At 43.3% G+C, this 18226-nt stretch overlaps 1 protein-coding gene across 1 annotated transcript in view; it reads left to right on the plus strand.

Moving 5' to 3' along the window:
- The window catches only part of HMCN1 (hemicentin 1), a 302952-nt gene that overhangs the window by 188066 nt on the left and 96660 nt on the right, over positions 1 to 18226 (plus strand). Inside the window, exons 47-55 of the mRNA XM_083743631.1 lie at positions 444 to 557; positions 1563 to 1649; positions 5296 to 5487; positions 7837 to 8010; positions 9172 to 9285; positions 11018 to 11163; positions 12972 to 13122; positions 13818 to 14018; positions 15554 to 15667. Coding sequence (XP_083599757.1) covers positions 444 to 557; positions 1563 to 1649; positions 5296 to 5487; positions 7837 to 8010; positions 9172 to 9285; positions 11018 to 11163; positions 12972 to 13122; positions 13818 to 14018; positions 15554 to 15667 — 1293 coding nt within the window. The remainder of the gene's footprint in view (positions 1 to 443; positions 558 to 1562; positions 1650 to 5295; positions 5488 to 7836; positions 8011 to 9171; positions 9286 to 11017; positions 11164 to 12971; positions 13123 to 13817; positions 14019 to 15553; positions 15668 to 18226) is intronic.

Below are 18226 nucleotides of genomic sequence, written 5' to 3' on the forward strand. Positions count from 1 at the left end.
ATCACAGAAGGATGTGGTCTACAGCAGAAATCCTGCCTGCCAGAATACCTGATAATGGTAGCTGGTTGCATTACCTGTGATGGTTAATACTTTAGTTCCTGAATCCAGCTCATACGCTCACCCTATTCATACACAAATACTTCCTTAAGGCAGGATTTGTAAGCAAAAAGATAACGGGAAGGCTTTCTCCATTTGCCTCACTTACTGCAGAGGAATATTTGAGGTCATTGGGAGAGTCAAAATGGCTTGAGGATTGCTCTCCCATACATTTTCAGACGCTTAGTTCATATATTTAGATATGTGTGCATTTATGAATATTCCATATTTGAGGCCTTAAAATTCTTATGACAGTGTCCTGGGACCAATATGGGCACTATATATTGTCAGACTATATTTGACAGTCAGTTTTCATTATAACATGCGAATGTATGACTCCTCTTCAGGTGGCAGGATGTTGCGCTTGATGCAGGTGAATATGAAGGATGCTGGTCGCTACACCTGTGTGGTGACTAACGTTGCAGGAGAGGAGAGGAAGAACTATGAACTCTCTGTTTTAGGTGAGTATGCGACAGATGTCAGGAGGGTTAAATAACTTTTGGGTTTTCGCCCCTGATATTCATGAATAGTTCCATGGCTTTAAAATCTAGCCAACTGAAAAACTGGTGTTTTTAAGAGGTTAAGAAGTTAAGAGATCAAGAGTACCAAAAATGTAACAATAACTGGAGTAATTTTTTAAAATAACTGAAAGATTACTGCGGCTATTTAAAATTTTGGACTGGGTAGAATTACTCTTCTAAAGATAACTAGTAGAAACAGTGGAAATGATGGTAAATAGAAGATTGGACACAAAAAGGCATACAACATAGAATTCTATGGACCCAAGTAAGAGGTGGAAGGAAAATCCAGTGCAAACAGAGTAACAACATAATAAGTAGTTAAGTAACATAATTTTTATTTTATTTTTTATTCATGCATACATGTTCAATAATAGAATGTTAAGAGATTTTCACTTGTTTATTATGAGTGTAGATATGTATGAAAAAGATATCTGTGAATCAATTTAAAAATGGAAAACAATTTCTGCTTGTCCCTGTGTGGTTTTTCCTTTGCCCCTCTGCTTTTCCTCAGAAAACCCGTTCTTTAGCACTAAATCAAAGCAAATGTCAATCTGGAGAAAACCTGATTGACATTTGCTCTGATTCAGGGTGAAAGATTGGGTTTTCCTGGGAGGAAGGGGTGGGGTAAACAGAAGTGTGGATGAGCCTGGTGACTTTTATCACATCCAAATGACCTGAGAAGATAATAGATGAATGCACATATCACAAATAATGGCGGCTCTCTTTATTTCCCTTGAAAGTCTCAGGAAAAAACCCTGCTCCCAACATAAATGAGTGTATTTAAGGTTTCATCATATACTTGACAAGGTGCAACATTTCTCACCTCTCAGCATGTTTTGAGAATATGGTTGCTGACAATGGAGCAGCATTTATGGTTTCTAATGTGAGCTAACTAGATGTCCTCATGCATATGCCTTTCTCGGTTTGTTTTTAACCATGTAAAAGTTCCTCCGGGCATTGTGGGAGAAAACAACCTGGAAGATGTGAAAGTGAAAGAGAGGCAGAGCCTCATGCTGACCTGTGAAGTAACAGGTAAGGCAAGGTTTATCTTAATTACAGGTGACTTGGCCATTTGTTGGGGCCAGATTAGATGTGATGTGGACAGCCACATTCCTGCCTCTGTGTCTGCTCTGTTCATATAGAAAGGTCATGTATGTGTGTCTACTTTTTGCACCAACACAAGAGAACTCACCTCTCCTCTTCTGTAGCTTTACCTCTCTGTTCAGCCTCTTTTCCCCAGGCTAGTTCCAGTATTTGGACGTGAGCCAAGCCGGGGGGAAAGTGAATGAAGTAAGTCAATTTGGGAAGTTGAGGTCTTTCTCTGTTCAGCTGCCGTCCCTTCCAACCTTCCAATTTATCCATTGAACAGCTGAACAGAGGCATCCTCCTGTTATGTCCACTTTTGACCCTTATGTTATGTGCAGCAGAGCTGCAGGATCTTCTGTGAGCTTGGTTTTTAATTTATTTTTTAATGAGGAGACCTTGCTAATCTCAAATGTCTCTTCTCTCACACGTGCGAACACACCCACGTGCCAGCTTGATTGGGGCATGTGGCAGAAGAACTTGAAGGAGGAATTGGCTACTGGGAACAAAAGATAAGGAGGCAATGCTTGTGTTCCATGTTGCTTTCACCACTAGTTAGAAGGTGGAGTCAGATTAATAGGGTCCACCGTGGATTTGTAAAGGAGACTAAGCAAAGTGTTGAGTGGGAATGATTTCTCCCTTGGGCCATTTGTTCCCGAACAATATGCCCCAAACTAACAGACAGACAGATATCAGTCACTCTGTTCTAAAGGGCCATTGATAGGTTAGATTCAAAGGGTGAAGAAAACAAGCAAGAAAGGATTGTGCTTTATATTTCTTCTATGCCGGTCATAATGGTCAATTGCAGGCAAAATACTGACTCTTGCATACCATGGTTTGCAAAAGAAGATTCAGGAATGAACACTCCTAGAATTGTAGAGCTTGAAGGACCATGAGGGTCATCAAGTCCAGGAATCTTTTTGCCCAGCGTGAGGCTTGAACCCATAACCTTTATATTAAGAGTCTCCTGCTGTGTTGACTGAGCTATCCCTCCTCTCCAGTGTAATGTAGTGGTTAAGAGCAGTAGACTCGTAATCTGGTGAACCGGGTTCGCATCTCCGCTCCTCCACATGCAGCTGCTGGGTGACCTTGGGCCAGTCACACTTCTTTGAAGTCTTTCAGCTCCACTCACCTCACAGAGTGTTTGTTGTGGGGGAGGAAGGGAAAGGAGATTGTTAGCCGCTTGGAGACTCCTTAGGGCAGTGATAAAGCAGGATATCAAATCCAAACTACTCCTCTTCTTCCTCCTCCTCCTCCTCCTCCTCCTCCTCTTCTTCTTCTTCTTATCTTGAATGATCCCCTCCCTTCATTGTTTAACTTGATAATTTAATATTTAATATAGGGGCAGAGAATTGCTTTCAGTCTGAGGGACAGCTTCAAACGTGGTCAACCTTTCAGAGGTCATATTCCAGTAGGGGGCAGGGAGAAAATCCCAAACTCATTGAAGAATATACATGGCCTCCAACCATCTATTCCATACACAAACACACAAGTTCTAGACAAACCAACACTATGATCAAAGACCAAAGACTTAAGTTTCCCCTTTTGTATGAAAGAGGGGTTCATCTTTCCTTCTGCACTGTTAATGAGATTGGAGCTGGCAGATGAAGAGAGAAATGGGAGCAGGAACACGGCTTTCGAACGCTGCAAGCCGAAGGCATTTCAGGTCATTAGCAGCGTCCTTAGAAACAGCAAGTTCCCGCTGCTTCCTAACTGTGCCAAATTTGAATGCGATTCAACGTTTTATGGCGTAAGATTCCTTAGTTAAGGCAGGGAGTGATTCTTAAGCCATGGCTTGCGTAACTGCGCTGGACAAAGCCATGGAAAGTTCAGCTTTGCACAAAAGGGTCCCAAATGTGCTGCGGTAACTGGGATTGATATTGGATGATATCACATGGGGGATGGGTTGGCAAAATGGAATCACGGGTCAAATGGGGAGGCCTGGTAGCACTGCAGGTTTTATGTTGCGTGTTCTCTGTCAGTTGTTGTTGTTGTTGTTTAGTCGTTTAGTCGTGTCCGACTCTTCGTGACCCCATGGACCAGAGCACGCCAGGCACTCCTGTCTTCCACTGCCTCCCGCAGTTTGGTCATACTCATGCTGGTAGCTTCAGGAACACTGTCCAGCCATCTCATCCTCTGTCGTTCCCTTCTCCTTGTGCACTCCATCTTTCCCAACATCAGGGTCTTTTCCAGGGAGTCTTCTCTTCTCATGAGGTGGCCAACGTATTGGAGCCTCAGCTTCAGGATCTGTCCTTCCAGTGAACACTCAGGGCTGATTTCCTTGAGAATGGATGTGTTTGATCTTCTTGCAGTCCATGGGACTCTCAAGAGTCTCCTCCAGCACCATAATTCAAAAGCATCAATTCTTCGGCGATCAGCCTTCTTTATGGTCCAGCTCTCACTTCCATACATCACTACTGGGAAAACCATGGCTTTAACTATACGGACCTTTGTTGGCAAGGTGATGTCTCTGCTTTTTAAGATGCTGTCTAGGTTTGTCGCTGTTAGTAATCAAGGTTAATGCTGGCACAGTTTCCTCTTGACAAAGTCTCCCAAGGCTGTTTCATTCTCTGGTTCCAAGGGCAGCCGTGGCTGACATTAACCTTGGTTTAGCATTGATGCGCATATAATGTTGGGCCATGGTTAAGACAGATAAAGAGAACAAGAGAGCATTTGCAATGAAGATGGAAGAAAGGAATGGAAGGGAGCTTGGTTCCAGAATTGCAAAGCATGGTCTAAAGGCAACCAGTGTTATGTCTGCACCGAACCGTTGCCAAGATTTATTTTGTAAATACAGCCCACTGTGATTTTTCTCCACCACAGAATTACTGTAAATTTTTACTTTGTGGTAAGGAAATGTGTTGCGTATACAGAGGCAAACCTGGTGGTAGGAAGGTGGGATAGTGGCCAACACAATATGAAGTAACTCAGGTGTAAAATAATTCTGCCCTTAAGACAAATGGTTATCGTGTTTGCTTTGCAAATGTGCACAGAAAATGTATATCATCTTAGATCAAATTCAAACTGGTGATTAAAAAAACAACAACTATTGAATTTCACAGAGCTGTTCTGAAGTTCTCTACTAATGGAATATAAGGTTGTATTCAGTTCTAGTCCCACTCAGAGTAGACCCATTAAAATTAATGAACATAACTAATTTAGATCCATTAATTTCAATTGCTCAGCTCTGAGTAAAACATAGTTGGAGTCAATCCATGCCTTTTTTTGCATTTGATATTGGGCTCTCATCTAACTGCCTCTGCAGAGATGTACATAATAGCTCTCTGAAGAAGTGTTCTGTGATTTTTAAAAATAAATATCCTTGCCTACAAACAAAAAATAGTCTGTACCTGTATGCATTATACCTATACTGTTCCTCAAATCTATATCTATATATCTATATCTATATCTATATCTATATCTATATCTATATCTATATCTATAATCTATATCTATATCTATATCTATATCTTTTTCTGATATATAGTTTTCACTTTATATTTTAATTTTAAAGTTTCCTGAACAATGAAGTGTTAGAAGTCATTAACAGTTACAAATATATGTTGCTGTTTTTTTGTTTATTTGGTTTTAAAAGGGAACCCTATCCCAGAGATCACATGGTTAAAAGATGGGCAACCTTTCCTAGAGGATGACAGCCATCAGTTAATATCCAGTGGGCGCTTTCTTCAAGTTACAAATACACAAGTATCTGACACGGGGAGATACACCTGTATTGCATCCAATACAGCTGGAGACAAGAGCAAAACCTTCAGTGTTAATGTACTTGGTAAGATTTCTGTGTGTTTTCCGTAGAAGAAGGCAGATCTGTTTCGACGGAATATGTCAGTAAAATATTTTGCATGCAGTTTCCCCTAACGTGTTGCACAACACAATGCCATTCTTAGTGATATATCCACTTTTATACACACCTTTCTGTTATATGCATTTTTGTATACACTGGTCAGAAAACTGAACTGCAAAATTTGGAGAAATCTGAAGCTTGAAGGATGGCTGCATTTTGGTTCACATATTGGACTCTTCCATACTTCTTCTTGTCCTGTGCCTAGAAAGCGCAAGTCCGAGAAGTTTTGCCCTTGCCCCTCCACTTTCCCCTGGGAACCCAGCTCTTTAGCACTAAATCAACCCAATTGCTGTTTTTTTTTGTTTTCTGATTCAGTGCTAATGAACAGGTTTCCCCGGGGGGAAGTAGCCGGGCAATGGAGGTGTGTCTAAACATATTGTTTCAGAATGTGTGAGTGTGACTGAATCAAATTTCTTTCCCATCACAACATATAGCAACAAAAATGTGAATGCATTTATATAACAGAGGAAATTATTATTATTATTATTATTATTATTATTATTATTATTATTAATAATAATAATAATAATACCCCATCCACTCTGGGTGGCTCCCAACAGAATTAATGATTATGATGATGATGCTGATAATGTGATAAAACATCAGACATTAAAAGCATCCCTGTACAGGGCTGCCTTCAGATGTCTTCTAAAAGTCAAATAGTTGTTTATTCCTTGACATCTGAAGGGAGGGTATTCCACCAGGTGGGTGCCGCTACCGAGAAGACCCTGTGCCTGGTTCCCTGTAACCTCAACTTACCGCAGGGAGGGAAGTGCCAGAAGGCCCTTAGAGCTGGACCTCAGTGTCCGGGCAGAACGATGGGGGTGGAGACGCTCCTTCAGGTATACTGGGCTGAGGCCATTTAAGGCTTTAAAGGTCAGCACCAACACTTTGAATTGTGCTCGGAAACATATTGGGAGCCAATGTAGGTCTTTCAGGACCAGTGTTATATGATCTCGGCTGATGGATTTTCGTGCGAATTTAAAAAACGCAACCCAAATTATTAGAGAAATGTGAGGAACCAAATTTAAGATTGGAAAAATGAGGAAAATGAGAGAATGAAAATGGCGGGTCCATCCATCCCTAGCTACATGCAAAGCTGTAGTGCTTGGTTTAAATATAAATAGTTCTTGTCCCAGGAATCTTTGGAAATTGTAGGTTGGTAGTGGTGGTGAGGATTTTGTTACAGATCCTTGTGCTTCCTACAAAAGTACGACTCTCATAATTTCTTGGTAGTTACCCTAGGGGTGTGCCCAGATGCACCCTTATGGGATTGCTGTGAGGGAAGCAGCGGTTGGGGAGAGAAACAGCGGAAGGGAGAAGCAGACACAAGAGATGCAGGCAGAATAAAAAGGCTGGAATGCCTGTACCTGCATCTGTCTCATAGTTCTGCTTCCACCCAGGCTCCACTCTTCACCTTTTGCTCACACCTGGTGAGCGGTATCTCATTCTCCAGGACAGGAAGATGCAGAAACCTTAATGTGTTTTGGTCAATTCGGGTTAGCTCATTATCTGGTTAAATACAATGATCATGAAAATTGACTGTATCTTGTTATAAACCTGGTTATCACAACAGCAAGAAAATAATAATGGTATTTTGTGTCTCATTTCTAAAAGTATTTTCAAGGTGAAGTTTAGATGGTAATTTAAAAAAACATAGTTTAGTTAAGTTTTAATTTGTTTGATGATAAAAATAAATCCCTTTATAGCAAAGTATGTATTCAATCGTTGCCCGGTCCCTGCTCCTGCAAACCTAGCAGTTCAAAAGCACGTCAAAGTGCAAGTAGATAAATAGGTACCACTCCTGCGGGAAGGTAAACAGTATTTCCATGCACTGCTCTGGTTCGCCAGAAGCTGCTAAGTCATGCTGACCACATGACCCGGAAGCTGTACACCGGCTCCCTTGGCCAATAAAGCGAGATGAGCGCCGCAACCCCGGAGTCGGCCACGACTAGACCTAATGGTCAGGGGTCCCTTTACCCTTTATGTATTCAATAAATGTGTGTCTGAAAAATAAAAGTAAAAAAATCCCTAGGTGCACACCCTAATGAAATTTGATGTATATTCCTATGGATGTAACTAGATATGCCCTTCGATTTAGTAGCAGATATATCGGATGTTTTCTGCTGGGGCGAATATACACACTTCCTTACCATCACCATCAAAGGTTCAAATGTGGTCATTGTGTTGAATATGCAGCTGGAATCCACAGGAACCGGTCACTCTACTTTTCTTTTACGCATCTCCTTCCCTCCACCCCTGGTTCTTGTTCAGTGTCTCCATCTATTGTGGGTGCGGATAATGACGGGGGCACCGAAGAAGTCACAGTTATTTTGAATAACCCCACATCACTAGTTTGCGAGGCTTATTCCTATCCCCCGGCTACAATCACCTGGCTAAAAGATGGAGCTCCCATAGAATCAAACAGGAATATCAGGATTTTGCCAGGTAATACATTTTTGTTTCTTTATATTATTTGGATTGCAGTTTTTGTCACTGTATTACTCAGAGAAGTCTAGGTGGGGCAGAAAGTGTTGCACAAGTTTTACTCAATTCCTGCTCTTCAAGTGGGCAGAATTTAATGTGTTCTGCATCTTGTACAGCTATATTCTAGTAGGACGATTGCAGTTGTGTTTTTGTTTTTTTTAAAAAAATGTTTTACCACTTCACTTATCCCAAAAGCATTAGGAGCAATCAGATCGTTATTATTATTTCTATTTTTTATGTATTTCTTTTTTATGTGTATGTGTTATGTATGTTTCTTTTGTTTGTTTTAATGTTTGATGTAGCAAAACGAATTAAAATCAATTAATAAAAAAAAGAGAGAGAGAGAGCAGAACAGAGGCCAGAGGTGCCCAGTCGCAGTTTGAGACTGCTTGGGAAACATTCGGGAGAGGAGGAGTCTTAGAGAGGGTGGAAGGCAGGGAATTTCTCCTGGCAGCTGCTCCATAAGGCCAAGAGCTATGGGGAAGTGTGCTGAGACCACTAGGCTGAGTTGTATTTTGTTTCCTTGAATAAAGAGTTAATGTCACTGGCAAAAAAAAAAAAAAGAGCAACCAGATCGACTAAACCTCTAAATATTCCCTCTACATAAGAATGAACACATGAGGGAGAAGACTAGGTCAGAACCTTTCTTCCTGGCATTTTGTTTCCATATGGAAGGAATTTTTTTGGAGGAACATTGACTTACATGAGCTTCATTCTCATTACAAGAGAGAGAATCTTTAAATCCATTTTAACTGTGCAAAGCTGAAGTTCTGGTTTATCCTTGAATCCCTCATGCAAAATAGTGACAGTCTAGAGCAGTCTTTCTGACTCTTGGGGCCCCAGGTGAACTACAACTCCCATCATCCCTATCTAGCAAGACCAGTGGTCAGGAATGGTGGGAGTTGTTGCTCAGCAATATCTGGAGACCCAAGGCTGGTCCAGAATCACTCTAGCTAGAGCCCAGCTCCCAAGAATTCCTTCGGCTTTAGCATGTGATGAAGTAAGCATGGTTTCATTTTATTTCATTGACATTGTTAGCCAACCGCGATTCATACAGAGTCCCTGCCTGTTTCAGAGGAAAGCCTACAAGCATTAATTTAAACAAACCATATTGTTTCACAGGTGGTCGAACTCTACAGATTCTGAATGCCCAGGAAGACAACACTGGCAGATACACTTGCATAGCTACAAATGAAGCAGGGGAAATGTTAAAACACTATGAAGTCAAAGTCTACAGTAAGCATGCTAACAATCTTGCTGTAATCCCTATATTTTTTGTTTTCTTGCCCCACGTATTCTCTCCGTTGCTTCTTGGGATTTATGATGCAGCCTCATTCAATGACTGAATTATTCACCTATGAACCAAAGTATATGAAGCCATATACCTACGTTTTGTTTTGCTTCATTTCTCCCTTGGCATCCTAGCGCCAAGTGAGGCAGCAGGAAAAAGGCTTGGAGCAGGGAGCATATATGTCTGAGACGGAAAGGAGCAGCCTGCCAGGTTGGTAGTGGAAGAGAGGCTGCTGAACTTTTTCTCTTCCAGCCGTTTTCCCCATTCAAAATAGCTTCCAGCACCTGTTGTTGTAAGTGCTGTAGAAAAGAACTTTCCGGCTACATGCGAAAAAGCAAATTGAAGTGTGGATATTTTTGGGTGCAGAAAAGAAAAAGACTAGAGAAGAAACAGTTAAGCAGCCTTTGCCATGCTTCCTCACAAGACTGCAGACACCCATAGCTGCATTTCATTAAAAAATAAAGAAGGCATCTGTTTCGTGGGTATGTCATGTCTTCTTTGGTCTTAGGTTTTTCAGCTGGAAAGCCCATCAAAACAAAAACACCCAGTTGTTAGAGCAAAGGGCAGATGGTGGCCTCTTGTTGAACCTCAACAGGAATACAGTGGTACCTCGCAAGACGAATGCCTCCTAAGACGAAAAACTCGCAAGACGAAAGAGTTTTTCATTTTTTGAGTTGCTTCGCAAGACGAATTTCCCTATGGGCTTGCTTCGCAAGATGAAAACGTCTTGCGAGTTTGTTTCCTTTTTCTTAAAACTGTTAATACCCAGGGAATCCGTGCTTTGCAAGACGAAAAAACTCGCAGAACGAAAAAACTCGCAGAACGAATTAATTTCGTCTTGCGAGGTACCACTGTACTGTTCCACACAATAGGGGCAGCAACACTGAAAGCCCTGCTCTGAGTTACTGAGGCACAGGTTTCTGCAGTCTTTGGGACTTTCAGGAGAAACTAACTCTCCTGCAGACAGCAGGAATCTACTAGATGTATAAGGGATGTGGGTGGCGCTGAGCCTCTTGGGCTTGCCAATCGGAAGGTCGGCGGTTCAAATCCCCACGATGAAGTGAGCTCCCGTTGCTCAGTCCCAGCTCCTGCCAGCCTAACAGTTTGAAAGCACGCCAGTGCAAGTAGATAAATGGGTACTGCTGTGGCAGGAAGGTAAACAGCATTTCCATGCGCTCTGGTTTCCGTCACGGTGTTTAGTGGTTTAGTCCTCCTGGATCTGTGACCCAGAAAGCTGTATGCCGGAAGCTGTATGCCGGCTCCCTCAGCCAGTAAAGCGAGATGAGCGCCGCAACCCCATAGTCGGCCACGACTGGACCTAAAGCTCATCTTGCTTTATTGGCCGAGGGAGCCGGCATACAGCGTCCGGGTCATGTGGCCAGCATGACTAAGCTGCTTCTGGCGAACCAGAGCAGCACACAGAAACATCGTTTACCTTCCCGCCGGAGCGGTACCTATTTATCTACTTGCACTTTGATGTGCTTTCGAACTGCTAGGTTGGCAGGAGCAGGGACTGAACAATGGGAGCTCACCCCGTCACGGGGATTTGAACTGCCGACCTTCTGATCGGCAAGTCCTAGGCTGTCCTAGGCTCTGTGGTTTAACCCACAGCGCCACCCGCATCCCATTGAAGTGAGAAACTATATTTCAATTAATGGGGTCTTTCTTTCTGTGCAGTCCCTCCTACCATAAACAGAGGGGACCTGTCAGGAGTGGGTTTATCTCCTAAAGAAGTGAAGATCAGAGTGAACAACAGCCTTACACTGGAGTGTGAAGCACATGCAATTCCTGCTGCGGGCATCAGATGGTACAAGGATGGACAGGCCAGTCACCAAATTATTTCCTTTCAACGAGCAGTTTTAAAAACAAAGTTTTCTACAGCGCTGTCTTCTTTCCCTCTATCCCATCTCACAAAAACATAGTAATTCAGCACCCTAGGAAGCTATCTTTTCTTTCCATGGAATGCAGAAAGCTGTGAATACCACGCCATCTCAGAACCACAGGATGGCACATGAGGAAATGCCTCCTGCACTCTGTCTTTTTTCAATTCCATAGCGCTCCTCCTTGGTCTTCCTTTTTAGCACTCTGTGCTTAGAATCGGTTCCATATTTTGCTTTCACTGGCATGTGGATTATTGCTCTTGGCTCCTAGAATTTTATAGGTACTGACATAAGAGTAAATCCAATCAACTGAGAACTGGATGCTCTAAGTTTTTCCAGAGCTGGTCTTTTGGCAAGAGTTAAAGAGTCCCCGTATGAGGAAGCATATTAATAGAAATATTATTCTTGTTTCTGTTGGCAAAGCAGAAGGAACCAGCATACGGTCCCTTTTAAAACGACTCTCTTCTTAATAATTTGCAAGTAAACAAATTGGAAATAATAATAGCTTCAACACTGAGATGGAAATACTAGGAAAAATGGACTGTTAGATCATGACTTATTTCGGAACTGCACAACTTGCAGCCCAAATGCATGTGAGGTCTTTAGGTTAACCTCCTGTTTCTTCTGCCTCCCCAGAACCACAAGAACAGAAAGGTCCCATATCAAACACCGGGCAGAGGGGAAATGGGGAACAGGTTCCTGGGTGCACAAAGGCATGAGGTTGTAGGTAATGCTACTCAGAGTAGACCCATTGACTTCAATGGATATGATTCATACATTCAGTTCAATAGCTCTACTCTGTGTAGAAGTTAGTTGGATACAACCCAATGAGGGCCAGGTTGAAGTAAGATGTTATATTAGCATAAGCCAGTGCAGCAAGTCCTACTAGTGCAGTGGATTTCCCCCCCCCCAGTACAGACCCTGCACCCCCACCAAAGGCTCTCCCTTCTCCCCCCCCCCCATGCAACAGTTAAAAGAAAAAACAGCGGCTAGTAAGCCTGATCTTTATTCAAGGAACTGTTGCAACAGGGTCCCCACTCACCGCACCCAGGAGGGAGGAAAATCCTGAACAAGCCCTTATATAGACTTTTGAAATTGCCCACCCTGTAGCCCAAGACCAATCCCCAAAACATCATACATACATCACAGAAGGAGGTGGTCTACAGCAGAAATGCTGCCTGCCAGAATACCTGATAATGGTCACTGATTACATTATCTGGGCAGCATGACCATTCTTTAGTGATGGTTAATACTTTAGTTCCTGAGTCCAGGTCACAGGCTCACGCTATTCAAACACAAATACGCCCTTAAGACAGGATTTGCAAGCAAAAAGACAATGGGAAGGCTTTCCCCATTTGCCTCCCTTACTGCAGAGGAATATTTGAGGTCATTGGGAGAGTCAAAATGGCTTCAGGATTGCTCTCCCGTACTATTTCAGACACTTGGTTCATATATATGTGCAACAATCTCCCTTAGTGTGATGTTTAATTCCACCCATAGTAATTGAACCCAACACGTTTTCAGTCACCTTCCCCATAGTGATTCTTAGGCACTAGCCAGCCACTTGAATCTTGAGCTCTCTTAAGTCCAACACAAAGCCTTGCAGGCTGGGTTTTGCAGCTCCAGAGCAAAAACCACATCGCTGGTTTGACTTTGTGGGTCACAAAATATGGGCACATTTTATGCATGTAGCACTTATTTAAAAATAAGGATGAAATTCTCATGTACGCTTCTTGATAATTAAATCACAGCCTATTGCATCAGATGACCACATAACAATCCAAGCCAGTGGGCGCGTTCTGCAAATCAGGTCAGCTCAGATATCTGACACTGGCCGTTACAGCTGTATAGCCTCAAATATTGCCGGAGAGGATGAGCTGGAGTTTGATGTCAACATCCAAGGTAAAAAGGGCTTGATTTCCACCTGCCTATCCATCTCTTTGGGTGATAAGAAAACCGCAAAATATGCCTCTGTTTACTTAATACAGTGGTACCTCAGGTTACATACGCTTCAGGTTACAGACTCCACTAACCCAGAAATAGTGCTTCAGTTTAAGAACTTTGCTTCAGGATGAGAACAGAAATCGTGCTCCAGTGGCGCGGCAGCAGCAGGAGGCCCCATTAGCTAAAGTGGTGCTTCAGGTTAAGAACAGTTTCAGGTTAAGAACGGACCTCCAGAACAAATTAAGTACTTAACCTGAGGTACCACTGTACAGGCATGTCCAAAGTCTGTTTCGGTTGGTTAAATCCAGCCCGTGGCAGTTTATTTCCTGGAGTAAAATAGTAAAAATAAACCTCAACAACTACTTCAACCCTAAAATAAGCTCAACAACTTCTATCCTAAAAAAAGGATAACAACTTTGGCTGGCCCTTTGGTCGGCCCTCACGGCCCTTCACTTCATCAAATCTGGCCCTCTTTGAAAAAAGTTTGGACACCACTGACTTAATATGTTAAGAGCAATTGCTTGTACTATTTATTAGCAAAATGGGTGGCTAGCATGCAGTTAGGTATATTGGGAGCAAAAATGGAAGGGAATAGGAAAGATTAAATGTATTGTTCTTTTCTAATTGCCTGTTGCCCGTGTCATCTATCACAGTTCCTCCTAATTTCCGAAAACCGCCTGGAAGCTGGGAAGATGGTGACGTGCTGGATGGCCAGGGAGGAGGAGCAAAAGATGTGATCATGAATAATCCTCTTTCTTTGTACTGTGAGACGAATGCTGTTCCCCCTCCGGTACTCACGTGGTATAAAGATGGTTACCCTCTGAGTTCCAGTGATAAAGTATTGATCCTGCCAGGTCTGTATTAAACAGATGAGCAATTATGAATTAAGATAACTAGCCAATGTCCACTCAACATTCTTAAGAAAATCATTTCTTCAAGGGCATTTTTTGTTAAGGTTATTGTTTGAAATAATTTGGGTAAACCTATGAATGCTGTGGACGCGGGTGGCGCTGTGGGTTTAACCACAGAGCCTTGGGCTTGCCGATCAGAAGGTTGGCGGTTCGAATCCCCACGACGGGGTGAGCTCCTGTTGCTCAGTCCCTGCTCCTGCCAACCTAGCAGTTCAAAAGCACATCAAAGTGCAAGTAGATAAATAGGTACCACTCCGGCGGGAAGGTAAACGGCGTTTCCGTGCGCTGCTCTGGTTTGCCAGAAGCGGCTTAGTCATGTTGGCTACATGACCCGGAAGCTGTACACCGGCTCCCTCGGCCAGTAAAGCGAGACGAGTGCCGCAACCCCAGAGTCGGTCACGACTGGACCTAATGGTCAGGGGTCCCTTTACCTTTACCTTTTTATGAATGCTGCAGCATTCTGAGATGCCATGCACTTTCACTTTTACCTTGCATATTTATTTTTGTTACAATAATTAAATTAGCTCCCCCACCCCAGTTTCCATGGCTTCATGTGCCGTCACTGCTCTGACTTGTAGTAGAGAAATTTATGTGTGACCTAACAAGAGATAATATGCTTCCAATTCACCCGCATGAACACTGGCAACCACAAAACTAAGAATTGCAATACATAGGGTCTTTTGTAGGGAGTTTAATTCAGGGAAGGGCATTCAAAGTAATGGGCTAGTATTAAAACATTCTACTAATTTTTTTGGTGGGGCAATACCTTTGAGATGATAATAACAATAATAAATAAATAAATAAATAAATAAACAAACAAATAAATAATAAATTTTATTTATATCCCACCCTCCCCAGCTGCAGCCGGGCTCAGGGTGGCTAACAACAGTAAAATAGTGCAACATTCTAACAACATTTCATTATAAAAATTAATTAAAATCAAATTGATGGCAACCATTAAGCTAAAGTTCTGTGAAGATTGCCAAGTTCCTCCCTTACTTTTGTATTTTTCCTGTACCATCTGCATGCCGAGTCCAAACATATAGAGATGTTTTCAGTGGCTGTTGTGCAGCCTTGACGCTTCCTTGCCCCAGACACATTGCAGAATCTGAGTCTGCCGTAAGACTTTTGCGTGTGTTTTGCCAGCTTTCGCGTACTTTTTATATCGGCAATATGCAAAAACACTTTTTCTCATTGTTTTCTTTGATTTCAAAGCATTGTGAGCTTTCTTTTAAACCCTCCCCCCAAAAAATGAGTTAGGTCCAAAATGTAAATAAAACTTAATTTTGGAGGAAGACATGATGAAGGTTCAGCTATCTCTGCATCAGATGCTTGCTTCTGGGAATGGAATTGGGTGCATGCTTTTATTTTAGGATAGGTCGTGGGTGGAGGGGATGCCCAAGTATATCCATTCATTCAGGTCTTGGGAGAGATTTGTGTTTAGAATGCCGGAAAGTTCATGTTTGTGTTCTTTCCAGGAGGTCGTGTCCTGCAGATTCCACGGGCGCAGAGTGAAGATGCTGGACGGTACACGTGTGTGGCTGTAAACGAGGCTGGGGAGGATTCCATCCAGTATGATGTCCGCGTGCTTCGTGAGCTCACCTTACTTTGTTCGATTTTATCCCTCCTCTAGCCTTTTTAATGTGGGGAAAGGGACAGGGTAAAAAGAGTCTTAGAGCTGTAAGGGATCCTGAGCGTCTATGCAGAAACGGAGCAGGCTTACTAACTGAAGGGTCTGTTGCGTCTCGAGGTCCCAAGACCCACCCCCAAAATAAATACACACAGATACTTATATTAGTTTACGTTTGGGGGCAAATTTTGGCCATAACTTTATTGAAATACAATCACGTGAGCGGTATTGGCTTAGGCATTGACTCCCCACTATAACTGACTCCACCTCTCAGGGTGATCGACCAATGGGGTAAACCAAACGAGGGAGCGAGGTAGATGAGGACCAGCCTAAGCTCACCCCGGGGTTCCTGTGGTCCTGGCATGGCCCTAGCCCCTCAAGCGGACTTTGGACGAGATCCAGGATCCCCAGATCCCTTTAACCGAATGCCCAATGGCAACACCTCCCCTCCCCACAATCCAACTGAGCCAATGCCTAACTGCCACCTTACAAGTTGTGACGATTTGCTAAGGGGTAGGCGAAAACCAACCACAGAGCCTAGGACTTGCCGATCAGAAGGTCGGCGGTTCGAATCCCTGCGACGGGATGAGCTCCCGCTGCTTGGTCCCAGCTCCTGCCAACCTAGCAGTTCGAAAGCACGTCAAAGTGCAAGTAGATAAATAGGTACCGCTCCAGCGGGAAGGTAAACGGCGTTTCTGTGTGCTGCTCTGGTTCGCCAGAAGCGGCTTAGTCATGCTGGCCACATGACCCGGAAGCTGTACGCCGGCTCCCTCGGCCACTAAAGCGAGATGAGCGCCGCAACCCCAGAGTCGGCCACGACTGGACCTAATGGTCAGGGGTCCCTTTACCTTTACCTTAGGCGAAAACCAAATGGCTAAAAGCCAATCTGCCAAATGGAAAAAATTCCTACCTAGCCCCTGTTCCAAAACAGGCGACCCAAACCAAAGCAAGCCCAAGCGACTCTACCTAAACTAGGGAGGGTGGGCGGGTGTTCATCTGTGCAAATGCAAGTGCCCCACTTGCATCACACTGCTGCTTTTAAAGCCCCTGGGATCACGCCACCTACTGGCAATAATAATAATAATAATAATAATAATAATAATAATAATAATAATAATATATTATTTATACCCCGCCCATCTGGCTGGGCCTCCCCAGCCACTCTGGGCGGCTTCCATAGAAACCAAAAATACAGTAAAATATCACACGTTAAAAACTTCCCTGAATAGGGCTGCCTTAAGATGTCTTCTGAATGTCAGGTAGTTGTTTATCGCTTTGACATTTAGCTATTGGCTAAAACAGCCTGGCATGATCCCAGGGGAATGGCCAGGACTTCCTGCTCCCCCCCCCCCATTTTAACCCTGTCAGGTGAGCTCTTGGGTCCTGAGCGCAACCAGGACCCTTTGTTATGAGGATCTCATTTGTGCAAACAGAACTCCCAGGCGAGCGAGAGCTTCATTCGCCACCCTTTTTTATATCTCAAAATTCTTGAAGTTATCTCTATCCCACCTCTCCATTGCAAAAAAGCATCTCCCAGGGCAGTTAACAAATAAACCATAAAACCTAGCAAACTAACATTGTACAGTGAAACTGCCATTCTAAATACGTTTTGTGGACCGTGTGTGCTTTTTTTTTTGTCAGTGCTTCACAAGATTTTCTTTTGTGAAAAAGGCATTTTGTGGTGCTTGCGACAGTGTCTTAGATTTACAAATACGCCTGCAGCCCGTTCAAGGTTGGGAAGCCCTGAGTCATTAACATAATCATTCCCCCTGCCCCTGCCCCCCGATCCTAGGCTGTTCCATGTAAACATCCAGAGAGAATGAAGCAAATGGAATCTAACAATTCAAATTGCAAAGTTACAAAGCTGGAGAGACTGGCGCATTAGAGTGAATGGGGGACACTGCCCCATAACCTCAGTCTGCCTTCAGATGACTGTCAGCTTCTTCCTCAGTCCCAGCAGAATGGGGACAAAACTAGAATTACTTGGCTCCGCCTGTCATTGGCTCTTGCGCCACCTACTGTTGGGCTCCCTGTCTTCTATCCTACCAGTCGAAATGGGCACCAGTCACCACTTGCTCGGCGGCAAGCATGGCTTTCAGTAAGACCCCCCAAATGCACCTAAACAAAACTGAAATGTAAGGCTGGGCCTTGCGGTTCTTCCAAATGTGCAGATCCAGCTCTCAGTCTGCAGAAATGACTCTGGTGTGAGATCCCAGTGTGCCATGGCTGAGGCAAAAACTCTAGATGAGCTTATTTTTCCGTTGTTTGCTTCTACATTTGTGACACAAACATGTTGCTGTTTAGTTCATCTACTGGGATATCTGATTGGCTTGTGAGAGAATTGTTGAAAATTGATTTTGCTTTTTCACAAAGCCCTATGCCTTTGGAGTCATTATTGACCTCACAGGGATTTTTAAAACACACAAACCTATTCCTCCTATTCTGGACCACGTAACATTCTCTGTATCTACTTGTAATAAAAGAGTTGTGTTTCAGTGCCTTTCCGTGTAGGGTGTGTGTG

This window comes from Podarcis gaigeae (assembly GCF_964106915.1).
Source record: "Podarcis gaigeae genome assembly, chromosome: 6".
Classification (NCBI taxonomy): Eukaryota; Metazoa; Chordata; class Lepidosauria; order Squamata; family Lacertidae; genus Podarcis; species Podarcis gaigeae.